This window comes from Pelecanus crispus, chromosome 5 (assembly GCF_030463565.1).
Source record: "Pelecanus crispus isolate bPelCri1 chromosome 5, bPelCri1.pri, whole genome shotgun sequence".
Classification (NCBI taxonomy): Eukaryota; Metazoa; Chordata; class Aves; order Pelecaniformes; family Pelecanidae; genus Pelecanus; species Pelecanus crispus.
In genome coordinates, this window is record NC_134647.1 from 44,706,795 (window position 1) to 44,723,750 (window position 16,956).

Sequence of the window (16,956 nt, forward strand, 5' to 3'; positions counted from 1 at the left end):
GCTGGGCACGAAGGGAAGGGAAGGGAGGGCGGGGCGCTGCGCTGCCGCCATCATCGTCATGAGCGTGGCGCTGCGGAACGCTCAGCGGGCCGTGCCGGTGCGTCGTGCCCCGCTCCGCCGCGCCGTGTGCGCCCTGCGGGACGCCCTGGGCGCCTCCCGCTTCGACGTGGGGCTGGTCTGCGCCGGCAACGGCCTGATGCGGCGTCTCAACGGCGCGTACCGGCAGCGCCCGGAGCCCACCGACGTCCTCTCCTTCCCCTTCCACCGGGTGGCGGCGGGAGAGCTGCCGCGGCCGCGCTGCCGCGACGAGTACAACTTGGGGGACATCTTCCTGGGGGTGGAGTATATCCACGAACAGTGCCGCGCCGCCGGGGAGGACTTCGAGAGCGTCCTGGCGGTGAGCCCCGTCGCGGGCAGTGGGCCTGCCCGGCCCTCCGCGGGCAGCGGCCACCCTGCTCCTACGCTGCGGGGGAGGACAGCTGCGTGGTTGTCCCCCACGGACAGGGTAGCGGCTGCCGCTTTCCTAGCCCGGCCGGGCTAAACAAGGAGGCGATGATCTTACAGCTTACCCTAAAAAAACTAACTCTATGTTTTAAAACTTAAATTTGACTGGTGAGTTCGGACGCTACCTGATCTTTGTCGTTTTGCTTGCGGACTACTGGCAAGTTCTGGCAAAACGGCAAATGATGTGGTACGGGGTTAGCCCTGGTCACTCTTCGTGACCCCTCATGCGGGGCGGGCTGCATCGCTGTTGCCAGGGCTGTCTGCGCAGGTGAGCTGCTGGCGTTGGGGCCAAGTTTGTAATACATGCCGTTTGTTCTTGCTTCTTTGCATAGGTGACAGCAGCCCACGGACTGTGCCATTTGCTTGGCTACCAGCACAACACAAAAACCGAGTGGCAGCAGGTACAGTGATGCCCAGGAGCTGGGGAAGGCGTGCGGTGTCCAGCCTGTGTCAGGTGGTACCCGGGTGGAAAGCATCCCCCTGTCTCGCAGTCCCGTGGCAGGGAACCCGCGGGTCTGGCTCTCCGGGCGGGCGGCTCTGCAAGAGCTGTGGCTCACACTGATGCCTGCATTGGTAGCCGCCGAGACGCCGCTAGCCCAGCCGCCGAGCACTGTGCCAGCGGCGCTGACCGCGTCTTCTCTCCTGCGCCCTCCTCTCGCAGATGTACCAGAAGGAGGTGGAGATCCTGGAGGAGCTGAACCGGCTCATCGGCGCCAGCCTCCGGCCCCTGACCGCGGGCCTCTTCTGAGGGAGCCGCGCCGGGGACCCCGCGGCCGCCCCTTCCCGCCCGCGCACCGAGGGGCCGGGCCGCCGCTGGGGCCGCCCCGGACGTGGCGCAGGGATGGCGGCGCAAGGCCCCGGCTGCCGCCGCCTGCCGCCGCTGCTGCTGCTGGGCCTGGCGGCGCTCGCCCTCCCGCCGCCCGCCGCCGCCCAGCCGCTGCCCGCCGCCCTCCGTGCCGGCCACGCCGCCTCGTCGCTGCCCGCTGCCGCTGCCGCGCCGCGCACCAGGTGAGGAGCGACCCCCCAGACATCGTGGGCCCCGGCAGGGCCACGCCTGGGCGGCGGCAGCCCCCACCAGCCCAGCGCCGGCCCGCTCGCCGCAGGCCAGTCCTGCCTGCCAGGGTCTGCCCCTGACGCCCCCTGGACCCTCCTCTCATCGCAGCCTCCTGCGTGGTGTCCCTAAGGGACATGGCAGCCCCCACCCCCCGCACAGGTGACATGCCATGTCTCTGAGCCTTTGGCTGGTGGGCGTGTAAAGGTCCTCCTTCACTTGCTGATGCTGTTCAGGTCATTTCTGGAAGATGCAGCTGTCTGGGGGCTTCCCTGCTCTGAGCGCGGCCATCTGCCCTGCGGCTTTTCCCCTGTTCCTCCTGAATGTCTCTTCCCGTCTTCGTTTTCAGCTCACTGGAATTAGCGCAAGTAACATGCCAGTTGTTTCATTATTTTGACCACACACCACGTTACCCTCATTGTTGTCTCACAAATGGAGTTCGTTACCTGGCACAGAGATGGGTGCTAGGTAGTAATTCCACAAAGCCAGCGCACCGAACGAGACTTTCTGCACCTTATTTATATGCAAAACTTACAGAGTTAGTAATCATTCTTTTTACGATGATTGGTTAGTAATTACCATCCTATCTGCTGTTGGTCAACTATATTCTAATTAGCCTCATTTGCTATGTAAATTAGCACAAATGCTTCTTACGGGTGTTGGGGGGGCAAATCCTTTTGGTCCTAAATTGAGTTGGTGGTCACGATCTCCCCCTGCCAGAATTACCTTTCCCCCAGTTACTGTTTTTCGGCAATCATCAAGTTTTTCCAGCATCCTCTGGGATAGGATGTTCCCTTTTATCAGTTTCTCAGTAGTTCTTCAAGGTCTAGTTGCTCCAGGATGTCTTTGGTTAAAGGATACTGAATGTTTGTTCTTCTGATTAGGGATGATTAAGTGTCCTTTACTTGCCAGCTTACAAAAACGTCTTGTCCTGATACGATTTTAGCTCAGTTTCAGAGTTAGCCTTCAACATCAGGACATGCAAGACATCTGAGGGGTTCACTCCTTACCCACCCCCCATCACACCCAGCCGCAGGAAAGGCTCACGGCATGTGCCACCTTGATAAATGTCCTGTGAGGAGACCCCCATGGCCCTCCCAGCCCCTGCAGCACACACTGCTCTACCTTCCCCTATTTCATCCCCTCTCATCTTCTGAGTACCAGAAACTCATGAAAGAGGACCACTTTCCATCCCAATAGAGTTCCGTCACATGATTGTGGGGTGTAAAAAAAAAAAAAAGTGTGAAATGTTTAAACTCCCTGAAGTAATTATATTGCTTTGTTCTCCCAGATACCTTTTGTATGATGTAAACCCTCCTGAAGGGTTCAACCTTCGCAGAGATGTCTATATTCGCATTGCTTCCCTTCTAAAGACCTTGCTGAAAAGTGAAAACTGGGTATTAGTTCTGCCTCCCTGGGGCCGTCTTTATCACTGGCAGAGCCCCAACATCCTTCAGGTCCGGATCCCTTGGTCTGAGTTCTTCGATCTCCCAAGCCTCAACAGGAACATCCCTGTCATTGAATATGAGCAGTTCCTTGCAGGTAGAGTATGGAATCATACAATCTATGGTTGACTAAATATTTGAGGTGGTTTCTTCACAGGTTTATCCTTACATGTGCTTTTATCCTTATATGTGAAATAAAGTTAAATGTGGCGAGAGGAGGGATGGATTGTGCTGAGTAACAAACCACTAGGATGAAATAACCCAATTATTTGGCAGCTCATTTGATGTAGAACCGTCAGCCCCTCCACTTCCTAGGGACCCCAGAGAAAGACAGTTAATGCCTCTGGTTAAAGTTACAGATACTTCTATGTAATTTTGGCCATAGTAACAACCCTGTAAGGAGAGGGAGGCAGCCTGCAGCTCTCTGTTGAAATACAGACAAGCCACCTTTTTCTGGAGGTGGTTGGACAGTAAAAGCTGTACAGCAGGTTCTTTGGTGAATTAACTTTTTCATCATTGATGCTGCACATATTCAAAATACTTATCCCTTGCTTTTTGTGTACAAAATGGTATATAAGAGAAAGGCTTTCCCTAAGAATATGGAAACCGTGAAGTTGGTTTCTTTAGGATTTAATGCCATGTTGAGCTAATCGCCAAATGCCAAAATCTGCAGCAGTGTCACAGACTTTTTCAGCAAAGGAAATAAAGGCCACCAAATGTCACACCTCTGCAAAGAGCTCTGAAGGGATCATTGTCTCCTACCTTTCAGGAAAAAGCATCTAGAAACACTGACATTTAGGGGAAGAAGGGCTTGTACTTGTCATTAAATCACACACAGCTGGGTGGGAGTAGCAAGTTGTCACATCCCCTGACCCTTTTAGCTTTTCTGGCTCACACAGAATTTCCTTTTTTGTAGGGAAAACAGGGAAGAGAGACAGTAGTATAATATTAGCATTTCTAGCAGATTTTTAACTGCAAGTAATGCTAGTTGATACCTTTATTGTGTGGTTTTTCATGCTCACAAATGCTTTGCTTTGCCTTCTGCTCAGAGTCAGGTGGGCCCTTTATTGAACAGATTTATGTCCTACAAGGCTACGCAGAAGGGTGGAAAGAAGGAACATGGGAAGAGAAAATAGATGAAAGGCCATGCGTTGATCAGCTTATGTATTCCAAAGACAAACATGAGTACTACAGGTAATACGTAGCAGTCCTTTCAGTCTTCTATTTGTGTCCAATGAGACATTTGCCTACTCTTAACAGAAGAGACTTCTGCAGTTATTGTAGTGTTGTCTGTGAATCTCTGGATGCTTGGGCTTCAGTTTTCAAAACCCCATCAATAATGAAATGTTACTGGTACTAGAAGACCTAATTTTATAAAGTTGTTGCTTCACACAAAAACAGTATAAAGGAGCTGCCTGGTTTATTTACATTATATATAATCTTTCTAGGGTATACTGTTTATTTGTTTCATTATATATGGCATTAATTTAAAATACAAGCCTGTGAACCAATACTTCTTGTGCCCTTTCAGGGGATGGTTCTGGGGTTATGAGGAAACGCGGGGCCTAAATGTCTCTTGTTTGTCTGTCCAAGGATCTGCCTCTATTGTGGCTCCCATCCTTTTGAAGAACACTTCAGCACAGTGAGTTGCCTTGTATTACTATTTATTGTTGTATTGCGTGCCCACAAACCCATTGCCAGGTGGGAGGAGCAGGGGGAACTTAGAGGCCATGTCCCACTGTTGTGGTACTTCATCACTGAGTTCTTGTAATGTGTTAAAATCATTACAAAAGGAATTTATACTGTAAGAAACACCTAACTGTAAATTAAGTTAAATGTTGCAGTGCTAAAACCTAAGAGGAAATAGCCTTGAGCTCCTTCGTATTCTCTGTCAGGTAGCTAAATGTCCTTGTGTTTAACTTTCCTTCCTTTACCCTGTGGTGCTGGGTCAAGAGGGAATGAACGGAGTGGAATCAGTGTTTTCCAAGCCCACATCTCGGATCAGGAGGGGCAATGCCTGGTCTCCTGTGATGTCCATCCTCAATAGTGTGAGCTGCGTTTAGAGAAAGCTAGCAGCATTCTTTGTCTTTCTGCTTTGAGATGCCACTAGGATGATCAGAGGAAAGGAAAGCTCTTACATGAGAGATGGAACATGCTTACATTATCCCAGTAGCAAAGTATTTCCAGTCAGCTGTGATCCTGTAACAACTGAAGACATCGTAGCAAAGCAGAAGCTACTGGGGTACAGGGGAGAACAGGAAGAGGAAGTAGTCACTGTCTATGAATACATCAGGGGAATAAATCCACAGGAGAAACACCAACTGTGTAAGCTGAAGTGTAGTTTTGCCATTAGAGGAAAAATTTGACATCAACATGATTTAATTGGAAATGAGATTAAGGTTCACCTAAGCAGAGCAGTGGGATCTGAAATACCGCCCGCTGGGAGCAGAGGAAGCAAACTCCTGTTTTTTAACAGGAATGTTGTGCTGTAGGAGTTACAGCATAATCTTTGCCAGTGACAGCAAAAAACTATATTAAATAAGCCATAGAGGTCTCCATGTTCAGTCCTACAGTTAACTCTTTCATGGCAACTGTCAAAGGTCTTGCAATGAGGAAGGTCAAGAGAAAAATTAGGAGTGGTGCCCAAGTATTCCTAACACACAGACAAGGTGCCTTATCCACAAGATCACATTTCTCAATCAGACACAAGTAGGAAGAAGTACCAACATAACAGCAGTGTAAGGGCAGCTACAGGGGTTCATGTTAAAACTAGTGGTTCATATTAAAGTTGGTCTAGTTTAGTGTGATCCAAGAGTGGCTAAAATTGGATGTCTGGGGAAAAGTATAAGGACGGGGCAAGTGTGTGTAATGCCTCCCCTGAGTCCTGTCACACCCTTCAGGTTTGTGGTTGGAGGGACCTTCTGAGCTAAAGGGGATCTTCCTATGTTTTATATCCTTCAGTGAGTCCATGGATCTGTGCAAGCTTCCTTTTGAACCCACACACACACTGTTAGCATCCACAAAATCTTGGGACAAGGCCTAAAGGTTTTGCACCTTAACTGTGCATCCTATGAAAATCCACCTGCTCTTGTAACTCCTACCTGCAAGTTTCATCTAATGTCCCCTAGTTTATGTAGCAGAAGAGACAGTGAACAAACAACTCTTCCATATTCACCTCCACGCCATGCATGATTTTACATGTCTCTATCATATTCCCCCTCAGTTCTCTCCTCTGCAGTGTGAAGAGTCTTGGCTTCATTAGTTGTTCCTCGTGTGAAAGCCATTCCATGCCTTTGGTCATTCTCACTGCCATTCTCTGAACCTTTACAGTTCAACTGGATCCTGCACATTGAGTGCAGGTAAACCTATCACATAGTGGTATAATGACATGGTCTGTTTAGTGCTCTCTTCTTTTTCTGGTAATTCCTAATATACAAGTTCCTTTTTTTGACCTCTGATGAGTGTTGCCTTGATGTTTTCATCAAACTGTCCTCATTCCTGAGCATCAAGCCCTTTAGTTATCAGATGAAGCCAGTATTTTTTTTACTAGATGCACTCCTACATTAGATTTCATCTGCCACTTTATTGGCCAGTCATCAAACTTCTCTAATTCTTCACAATTGGCCTTTGCCTTTGCTGCTCTGAGCAATTTAAAATGATTGGCAAGCTGTGTCACCCCAAAGTTCATGCCCTTCTGTAGGTTGTTTAGGAATATGGTGAAAAGCAGATCCTTTCCACTTGTGACCTCCCTCTACAATGAGAACTGGACATTTATTGTCTTTAAACTTTTTTTTTTTAATCCATGTAAGGACCTTCCCTCTTGTGCCATTGCTGTTAAGTTTTCTTAAAAGCCTTTAACAAAGTCTGTCAGGAAATCCTGGTAGGCGGTGTCAATGAGATTTCCCTTATCTGCATGTGTGCTTATGTCTCCAGAGTACTCTGATTGTTCAGAGCTCCGTGTTGATAGGGCTCCAATTTACTTTAGGTATCCATTAATTCTGGGTTTTATAATAGTTTCTATTAAGTTGTCCAGTACTGACATCAGGTTTACCACTGTGTTGTATCACAGACCTCCTGAAGTGCATTTTTAGAAAATTGGCAACACATTTGCTGTGTTGCAGTTTTAAGCGAGAAGTTGCGTAGAGAATTAGTGGCACAGCTGCTTCATCCTTGAGTTCCTTGACAGCTGTTGGGTGAATACTGCCCAGTGTTGGCCATTTGTTGGTTCATTTTGTCTAAGCTGTTCCATCACTGGACATTTCCTATGGACAGTTTGGTTTGAGACGTGATCTCTGAGTTCCCGTTTAAAAAGTAGCTCTGGCATGTGAATCCATCGAGTGCACAGCTGCAAAAAATTACATTAGCTGTTTCTGTCATGACGTTAGCATCTCTAAGTGCTTGTTAAGCCTTTAATTTCCTTTTCCTTTGTATTGGAATGAAGATTTGTCATTAGATTGAAGGCCTTGATTTCTTGTTGCTCAAATTATTTTTTGACCTCCTTTATTGTCTTTTTCTGTTTAACTTCATGGAGTTTATGAGCCTTTCGGTTTTCTTCACTTGGACACTACTTCTGCATTTTTGCGTAGTCCCCTTTTTGAAACTGAATGCAACTGCGGTTAACTTCCCTTTGGCCATTGTTGATCCAGTAGGATGTTAAAGATCAGTACATTTATGGCCACTGTCACAGAGTAGCTCTTCCACTGTGAGGTTTTGGTCCGTGGCTTGCCGTTGCTCAAGATGATGTCAGGAGCTACTCCCTGCCCAGTTGGTTCATGGAATTCATGGTTCACTGTCTTTGACAGTGTCTCAAACTGCAGTTGCTTAGTTACGTCCTGCTATGACACTTGCCTAGCCTACCTGGGGATAGTTGAAATCTCCAATGGCTATGGTGACTTGCGCACCATAGCCTCTGTGATCTCCCATATTGTCCTTTTGGCCAGACAATCAGTTGTATGGTCCTAGTACTATATTAGTAGTCTTCAGGTGTGGTCACTTACAGGAATCTTCCTGATACATTTAGATCATTAATCTGATTCACCTCCAAGCTTCCTGTTAAATGCAGCGCTGCTTCTCCACTAGTACAGTCTAGTCTATTTTCCAGATTATTTGTAGCCTTATGGGCAAGTGTCCAGCTGATTATCAGCAGTGATAATCTAAAGTTGATTGGTTATTTGCTTCCTCTCATTTTAGTAGAAGAAGGTCCAGATAATGACTTTGACCCCCTTCAGCAGAAGCATTTCTCTGTGTGTTCGCTCATATTCAGTGTACTCAGAGCACAGACTAAGCCTGTATCCCCTATGCTCGTCGATACTCAAAACTCTTGAAATCTCTTCTCCTTCTTAGAACTTGGATAGTGCAGTTATGTCTGGTACACAATCCTGAACTGTGTGTATTTATGAGAAGCACAGGCTGTTTTCATGTTAGTGAAAATTTTTCATTTTAAAATTTGTGCTTAGTTGCTACCACACTTTTTTGTAGTGTCTATGTGTTCTTTGATCTATTGTTTTACTATAGGACATTTTATTCCACATGTAGAAAACACCTTCTCTGGCTTTGCTTTTGTGAGCATGACTCCTACTTCCTCCAAGAGGCTCTCACGTGCTCCAAGGCACGTCATCATCTCATAGGTCACTTCTCCTCTTTGGATCACTCTGTTGGCAATCTTATTTCTCCAGCAGAAACTACTGTGAGGACTACATGAGGGATTATTAATGCTTGTTTGTGTTTAACTGTCAGAATTAAGAGTACCCTTTAAGGTACTCTTAAGGAAGAGAGCAGGAACACGCAGTGGCATAGTTCCCTTCTCTCCCCAGCAGGCTATGGGTCACAGTTTGCTTTATACAGAACAGATTGGCAGCCTATCCCTCATTCCCTGTCCTTCCTTTGCAAACAGATCATAGTCTGTGCTTTATCCTAGGAACTGTATAAAGAAACATCGTAATGTAAATTCTATTCATAAGGGAACTGCACTCAGTTTTACAATTTTTAATAGGTCAGTGATGTTAGACAGAGCTGAAAACCTTCTTCATGACCACTACGGAGGGAAAGATTATTGGAATGTGAGTATTTTCCAGTTAGCTTCTCTAGATTTTCTACTTGGTTCTGATAAAAATTCAATAACGATATGTGCTTCAGTTTTGTCCCGGGTTTTTTTTCTTGAAAGTAACTTGTGTCTTGTGTTTCAGCATTGTATGCTAAAGGTGGTTACAGGCTGCTGTGGATTAATGTCATGCAGGAATTTGTCCTGGTGTCTTGTCCCCAAAGGGTCAGTGCTGCAGGGCGTGGTGTTTAGAAGGACCTCCCCCATGGAACACATCTGCAATCAGAAGGGAACTGCCTTTGTGCGGTTTCTTGTCTAGTCAGTCTCAAGATTAGACTTTTCAGAAGAATTCCTGAAAGTGCTTAATATTGTCCTAACTGTCTCCCCATTGGCTTCGATGGCAAAATTCCCACGTGTTTCAAGGTAACACTGAGCACTGTAGGAGATCCCACCCAAGGGTCTATGGTAAAATAATTCCCGTGGGAAGAGTTTTAAGACAAAGGTTCAGCCACAGGAAAATGGAACACAATATGGAGTGCTTGGTAAAATTTCTAAGAGAAACTGACTCTCATGATACTACAAAACAAGTTACATAGACCTCCATCTTGTAAGATATAAACATCTGGCTATTCACTTTGTATATGGCATATTTTTCAGAAATGGACCGAACATTAGTTTGCTAACTATGAATTTTTCATTGAGAGTGACTTTCCAAACAGAGAAATGCAACCCACGTATCATTTCTGAGTCTGACTTTTAGTCCTGTAAAAGCAGACATGGAATGCATATGGATCCATAACACACATTTCTTAACAGTGGCACTTTAAATGTTGTCTCAACAATTTAAACTTGTCTAAAAATTATTTAAAACTTTCTAGAAAATATTCCTCTGTCTTTTATTTCAATTTTAACTACCTGCATGATTTTTGGTTGTTGTTTTTTTTCCTTAATAACTCTCTGGATAACATCTGGAGTTCTTTATAAATCTTGCTAACAGATGCTCTCGTCTCAAAGAGGTTTTTAAATTGTAACAAGCCAGCTTCCCTTTGCAACCAAGCTATGGCTTTGGTGTCCAAAAATATTTGAATTTAATATTGAGCCACATTGCTCTCACTGTTGTCACCATTTTTGTCTAGGCTTCTCTACCACTGCAAGCTGAAAGGTATTGTTTTGGGATTCTTAATGGCTGAATGACCACGGAACAGGAAAGACCTCCCAGAATGGTTTAGGAGCAACTGTTGAATCCCTTGAAGAGCATCAGCGTAGCATGTAGACCACACAAGCACATTACCATCTATATGGAAGCAGAAAGGTCTCTAAGGACAATTCAGAAAAGCCAGCAGTTTTACATTTGGTTTCACCATTTTGGGGGGACAATCTCAAGAATTAGAGGATCTGTACCACTAATTCAATTCATGTACACAAAAGGGAGCATAACCAACACTGATTTTGTTTGTTGGGGTTTTTTTTGTTTTCCCAGACTTAGAATCACAGAAGAATTTAGGTGGTGAGGTGTCTCAGCAGCCCTGCCTCAAGGTTTGCACTACAGAACTTGGTCTGGTGGTTTGGGGCTGTGTCCAGCTGAAGGTGGAAAGTCCCCACAGATGGAGGTCCACCACCTTTCTGGGGCCTGTCCCACACCTGTGCCACTCTTGTGGGCAAGAGGTTTTGCCTAATACCAAATAGAAGTTGCCTTGCTGTAGCTTGGGGCCAGGGCCTCTTGTCTTTTTCCATGCACCTCCTAGAAGTCTCTCCTTTCTCTGTTTCTTTGCAGACAAAAAGAAAGAAGCAGCAAAACTTGGAGGTAGTTAGAAAGGGTGACAATATCGCATGTGCAGATTTGAAACATATACTTTAAATAAGAGGATAACCAGGTACAGAGAGCATTGACTTTAGAAAGTATGTGAGTGGAGGTTCACATATTCAGTCTGTTTTCTCTTTTACGTATGCTATTGCAAAATAAGTGTTCATCCAGAACAGCTGCTGTCAGGAGGGCTTTGTGCCCAGGAAAAACTTGGCACAGCATACTGCGTGGGTGCCGAACATGACATGGAAGTTGCGCAAGCCATCAGGATGAAGTTTAGAGGTGTTTGACACAAGCATGGCATTCAAAGACATTTATTGTTCTCCCCAGTGCACTGCACTGCCATGGGTTGCATCCTCGTGTTTGCTGCCACTTGAGCATACCATGTTCATCATATATTGGGTAAGGTAACCAATGTCTTGACAGGATTGTATTGTGTTGACATAGTACAAAAAGGAGGGAAAATGTGTTTCTCTGAACTCTGAAGTAAGTGTTCTGCAGCAGACAGTGTGTCTCTCCTCCCTTAATATAAATGTTTTGCTGGAGGATTTGGGATGGGATTAGAAAGCCAGCTCTGATCTCTTTAAAGATGCTAGAAGAGCAGGCTTTGTACTTCCATCACATATTTAGAGAGGTGTGGATCTCCAGGTACCAGTGTGATGGATGTTACAGAAGACTAAATTGTTCTGTGTCGTATTGAATGATACAGAGGAGGAACCAGTTCAGCCACAGTGAGTTTGGCATGTAAAGAAATAGCTGCTCTGGAAAAAGGTGAAAAAAGGCTGGCAGATTCTAGTTCCTGCCTCTTTGCTAGAGCAAGGCAAAGGCATGATCCGTGTGGCTATGTCTTGGAGTACCAGTAATGCTCTGCCTGGCTTCTCCACTGTGTAGTGAACTCTGTCCACCGTGAGCCTCACCATGCTGAGAAAAGGCAGGCCGCTGGAAATTGGAGAGGTGTTTTCATGGCACCTTCTTTGGTGCCCATCACACAACGGACTACAGACTTGTGTGAAATTAAGAATTAGACCAAATTGTCAAGTGTCCTTTGTAAGTGGTGTAAGTCACATGGGATTTCCTTAGCTCTGTTGTATGTGCCTGTTGATAAGAAGGCTATGTATGACTGTGTGCAGTGGTAACTGCATCACAAAACCTTTGAAAGAGGTTATTATCCACAGGTGAAGGAAATAATTCCTTTTTTGTCACTTTTCCACTGAATTTGATAGGAGTGTCTGTGGCCAGATGCATGGTTTATTTTTTTTAAGCAGGTTTTATTCTTACGTGTGTTTTGCAAGCTAAAGTCTTTGCCCAACTTTTGTTTCCAAAGGTTGCTAGTGTTCGATTTGGTGTATTATGTGTTCTGTTGTGTAAATAACTACAGTTCTACTTCATGCACCAATGTATTGCAGGGTCAGATGAGTATGCTGGTTATAAATGTGATTATGATTAGGATTAAACAGTTAAAGCTCAGATGAAAGGTTAGGAATTGTTGCTTGTAGTGCTGCATGGATGTATTGGAAGTAACTGCATCGTGGAAACTCTGTATGTAAAACTATCTCCATTTAGTCATTTTTAGCTCTCCCTTTTTCTGACTCGGGATTTGCTCTTATTCCAACAGACCCGTCGGAGCATGGTGTTTGCTAAACACCTCCGTGTAGTGGGAGATGAGTTTAGAAACAAATATCTTCAATCCACGGATGAGGCAGACAGGACTCATTACAAGGAGGACTGGACACAGATGAAGGTAAAATCGTAACAGTCTGTTTCCCATAACAAATGTAAATTTTTTTTTTTTTTTAAAATTTGTGTACTCCTGGCTGTACACTGCAGGGAATACTGGAAGATACATGTGAATCTAGCTCTCCCTGCTCAGACTGAGGTGGACGTGCATGTTCCTATTGTACCCTTTTCTCTCTGTGTGACATAAGTTAACGGAGTCTGTTGAGATGTGGCTGACTGGTTCGGGGTGCCCGGTTTCTGCTACCCTCGTTTCACTGAAGAAAACTTGTATTTCTTTGTGTATTCAGCATCATCTGTGGGTGTAAAGTTCAGCTGCAAACTGCCAGTTGTGGATTTGTCAAGGAGAGCAATTTTTGCTTACAAAGACTTTGCACTCTAGTTTCTCTTGTATGATGCAGGCCACCCAAGATCAAAACATTGCAATAAGCGTCCCAAAATACTGCCAATCCTCACCTTAAAATTACTTTCCGCAGCTGGAGTAATTCAGTGCCTTATCCAGAGATTATGCATTCCGGCCTTTTCAGTGTGACTGAATAGTGGTGCTCTCAAGTTTTAATGTTTACTGATCTTTCTCTCCTAGGTTAAGGTGGGCACAGCTCTAGGTGGCCCATACCTTGGGGTTCATCTCAGAAGGAGAGACTTCATTTGGGGTCACAGAGGAGATGTGCCTTCCCTGCAAGGAGCAGTAAAAAAAATCCGCAGCCTCTTGGAGATGCATAAACTTGAAAAAGTTTTTGTAGCCACTGATGCTGTCGAGGAGGGTAGGCAGACTGTAGTTGGTTTCGGATTGGTAACTTCTGACAATGAGTGCAGCAATTACCACTTTGTTTTTATAAATGACTGGAAGTTCATATGCCTCCATCATTCAACAGGGAATTGAACGTAACTGGGCAGCTGTTTCCTTCCAGCTTGAATAGTTGGTATCAAACCATTCATTTGGTATTTCCTGTAGGAGGTTTGATGGTCTCTACAATGGGAAATTGGGAATTGAACTTGCCAGTTCCTTGTCCTCTTTCTTCCATCCCACTTCCTTTCTTAGCATTTCAGAGACTCTTGGACATGCTGGTGGAAAGGGTCTTCTGAAGTCTTCCCACCTAATCTTCCCCTTGGCTGCCTCCAGTACCAGACTGGGGTGGGCCTGGCTGTGTGTGGCCAAAGCTCCCCAGGCCTTATCCCAGGGCTGCACCTCCTTCCTAGTACTATAGGGATCTGTTTCAATGCGTGATGTTAGAATAACCCTGCAGGGCATGGCATGTGCTATAACTAAGTTTGCTGTCAAGAAAGGCCTCTTGGTACACCTACCCTGTAGGATTAAACAGCGAGGCTAGTGGTAGCATCTCTTCTACGCCTTGCAGGCTTCCCCACCCCCTGAGAATTGCCCCCCTTGGCACCACATCTCTGCCCCACTGGCTCCCCTCTGCCTACAATACTCTGATGTTTGGCAAACATGTTGTAAAATTTGTAGGTGGATTTTGGGTTCTCTTGCTTTGTAACTGTTTGTCCAGGGTTTCCTTAGACACACTTTATGACAGCAGTGAGTTGTTCTTTATAACCTAAAAATAAATTTACATCTTTTCCTTTTTCAGAGATTGAATTGCTCAAGAAACTGCTGCCTGAGATGGTGAGGTTTGAACCATCTTGGGAGGAGCTGGAACTCTACAAAGATGGGGGCTTGGCTGTGATTGACCAGTGGATCTGCGCGCATGCAAGGTAGCAAATTTGAGTTTTCTTTAAGCAGCCAAATCGTACTGTCACAAAACTGAATATTGTTTTTGACCCAGATATAGTTGTTTAGAAACCATATATGACATGATATCATATAGTTGACATATATAATAGATGTATGAGAGTTATATTGTGTGTGTGTGTATATATATAAAAAATACATGTGATAATTATCATATCATTTCAATGAACATTAAAGCTCACTGGACTGAAATCAATTACTTGCATTTTGAAAACTGGACCCCTTCACAAACCTGTTCTGCTTTTTTTCACAGGTATTTTATAGGCACCTCAGTTTCAACATTTTCCTTCCGGATCCATGAGGAAAGGGAGATCCTGGGATTTGATCCAAAAACAACTTACAACCGATTTTGTGGTGAAAAAGAGAAAAACTGTGAGCAGCCAACTCACTGGAAAATTGTATACTAAAATACAGAGAAATCCAAGGACTTTTCAGCACTGGTGAGCTCAAAAGAATAAGGAAAAACTACGGGGAAATACCTCCCTTTGACCAACCTACAACTCAGTCCCCTACCCTCTTCTCAATGTTACTTGACATTTGGGTTTTGAAGTTCAAGCAATATTCATCTTCTTAGTCAGGCATTGATGGGAATGAGAAAAATGAAGTCAGCCTGGGATCCAGTTCTCAGCATAGCTAGGATTAGAGGACAATACCAGGCACTGCAATTGAGACTTGAAAGGCAAAACTTTGTTCTGAAACTGAGTAACAAATGAAGTAAGTCGTGACTTTCTTTGGAGTTCTGAGGAAGAAGAGGAACAGTTTTAACTTTTCTAAATGTAACACAGCTGTGGTCTGTACTGCATTTCTGTCTTTATTTTTTGTTCTGTTCAGTGTTTGCCTCTCTGATAGCAAAAAAATACGTCTTGGTTTTGTAACCTGCATTACGTGAGCTGCAGATTGTGTGCAGATTGCAGATGCAAACTCTGCCATCCCTTGGGGAAATCTTCCCTTTTCAAATAGTAATTTGTGAACATTCAAACTGTCTGATGCAACCAGTGCTCGATAAAAGAAGAGGTGTTATTTCCACCTGAACACCAACTGCTTCTAATAGCAGTCTCAGTGGGTCTGTGCTGAGAGGGGTACAAAGATGGGGCTTGTAGGGTGGTAAAAGAAAGGTTATGTTTCTTCTTATGTTTTACCTTCACAAAGGAAACTTTTTTTTCCCCCCCATCATCCTCCCAAAGGACTGATGGAAAAGTCAGCACCCTTTTGGGATCACCCAGTCACTCAGTTCAGTGACAGTGATACTTTTCTGGGGAGCATGCTAAAAGGCCTTGCAGGTTTCCACGTCAGTTAAATGGATCATCCCAGTAATTTAACAAATGAATTTTCTCCATTTCTGCTTTCAGTTTGTGCAAGGAGCAAACTGAGGACAATCACAGACAGCAAAGGTCATTGGGCCTTGAGATAATGTGTATAAGCCTACCAGTCAGGAACCTTGCAGGTGAGGTTGTGCTCCGATAGAGAACAGCTGGCTGGTGGTACAGGGGAAGAGCCCCGTGCTACACCACCAGCCAGAGGGAAAGCGCAGCTCCTGTTTGAGAAGAGTCTTGTGTGAGTACCAATTCTAGCTCTTGCAGTCTCCTGCTATGTAGAATTGGCTGCTGGAAAGTATTCTTCATTCTGTGCTTCAGGTGGGTCTTTGGCCCTGCAGGTCTACATGGCTCTGTTAAACAGGAGAAACTTTTTTCAAAAGTGTAATAGGAGACAGATTTCAAAAGGTGAAGCAGACGTTTTTACTTAGTCAGTTTTACCAGATTACCTTGCTGTTAGTGGACCCCTCACTTGGCTCTTTCCGCTTGGCTTGAGTAGTAGTATATATAGCACTCCTGCACTGTGCAGTGGACATTTCACAGATGCTCCCAGACAATGAGGTGGTTTCCTCCCATGCAAACTGCAGTGGAAGCTGTGAAGACTTCCCAGACAGTAGTAGTAGCAGCTCTCCTGTTCTTACCAGCTGTTTATTGTATCTCCATGCAGCAGCTGAGCCTCTCTGGTGACAATGGGGAGCCCAGCATTTGAAAGCAGTGCCTTTTTCCACCAAGTCAAATGTTCTCATTTAGCCTGTGCATCATGTAAAGTGATGGTGGCATTTTATGTGTAATATATACCTCATTAAGAAAAATAAAAAGCTTTGTAGTGTTTTATGTGACGTGTCCATGCTTCTTACTACTTTCTAACCATGCATTTTGCTGTCTCCTGGCTCCCTAGCATTGGACTCCAGTGTAGGAGAAACTTGGATAAAACCTGCATGCCCTGTCAAGGCTTTTTTTCATCGTCTGTCCCATGAGGTGCTGCATCAGCAAGTGTAGCCAGCATTACTCTTCTTGGCACTGGGAGCCTGCATCTGGTAAACCTCGGCATCCCCCATTGCAAGAGGGATGTAGACAAACAGGAGAGAGTCCAGAGGAAGGCTGCTAAAACCATCAGCAGCTGCAGTACATGGCATATGAGGGAAGGTGCTGGGCTTTTTCAGGCAAGAGAAGGTGAAAGAGGGAAAGCCTGTTGTCTTTCACTACATAAAAGGGGTCACAGGGAATGCAGAGCCGGGCCTTCCTCAGAGGTGCACAGCAAAAGCACAGGAAGCTGCAGGCACGACCTGCCACAAGGGAAGTTCTGCTTGGGCAT

The 16,956-nt window shown here is 45.2% G+C and overlaps 2 protein-coding genes across 2 annotated transcripts; both read left to right on the top strand.

Annotated features, from left to right (window-relative positions):
* The first annotated feature begins 58 nt into the window (after positions 1-58).
* Positions 59-1,252, top strand: YBEY (ybeY metalloendoribonuclease). Its single transcript, XM_075711699.1, has 3 exons — positions 59-397; positions 837-905; positions 1,166-1,252. The coding sequence occupies exons 1-3, from the start codon at positions 59-61 to the stop codon at positions 1,250-1,252; spliced, it is 495 nt and encodes a 164-aa protein (XP_075567814.1).
* A 93-nt stretch (positions 1,253-1,345) lies between these two features.
* POFUT2 (protein O-fucosyltransferase 2) lies at positions 1,346-16,475 on the top strand. Its single transcript, XM_075711698.1, has 9 exons — positions 1,346-1,512; positions 2,847-3,097; positions 4,050-4,194; positions 4,532-4,642; positions 8,993-9,059; positions 12,460-12,585; positions 13,162-13,342; positions 14,168-14,291; positions 14,582-16,475. Exons 1-9 carry the CDS (start codon positions 1,346-1,348, stop codon positions 14,733-14,735), a joined length of 1,326 nt encoding a protein of 441 aa, XP_075567813.1. The 3' UTR covers positions 14,736-16,475.
* Positions 16,476-16,956: the final 481 nt, after the last annotated feature.

What these genes read in the sequence shown, in the direction of transcription:
- YBEY (XM_075711699.1), top strand. Translation starts at nt 59, where the DNA reads ATGAGCGTGGCGCTGCGGAACGCTCAGCGGGCCGTGCCGGTGCGTCGT. An exon ending in ACTTCGAGAGCGTCCTGGCG is followed by an intron (nt 398 to 836) that starts GTGAGCCCCGTC and finishes TTCTTTGCATAG; the next exon opens with GTGACAGCAGCCCACGGACT. An exon ending in CAAAAACCGAGTGGCAGCAG is followed by an intron (nt 906 to 1,165) that starts GTACAGTGATGC and finishes CTCCTCTCGCAG; the next exon opens with ATGTACCAGAAGGAGGTGGA.
- POFUT2 (XM_075711698.1), top strand. Translation starts at nt 1,346, where the DNA reads ATGGCGGCGCAAGGCCCCGGCTGCCGCCGCCTGCCGCCGCTGCTGCTG. An exon ending in AGGACTGGACACAGATGAAG is followed by an intron (nt 12,586 to 13,161) that starts GTAAAATCGTAA and finishes TTTCTCTCCTAG; the next exon opens with GTTAAGGTGGGCACAGCTCT. An exon ending in CACTGATGCTGTCGAGGAGG is followed by an intron (nt 13,343 to 14,167) that starts GTAGGCAGACTG and finishes TTCCTTTTTCAG; the next exon opens with AGATTGAATTGCTCAAGAAA.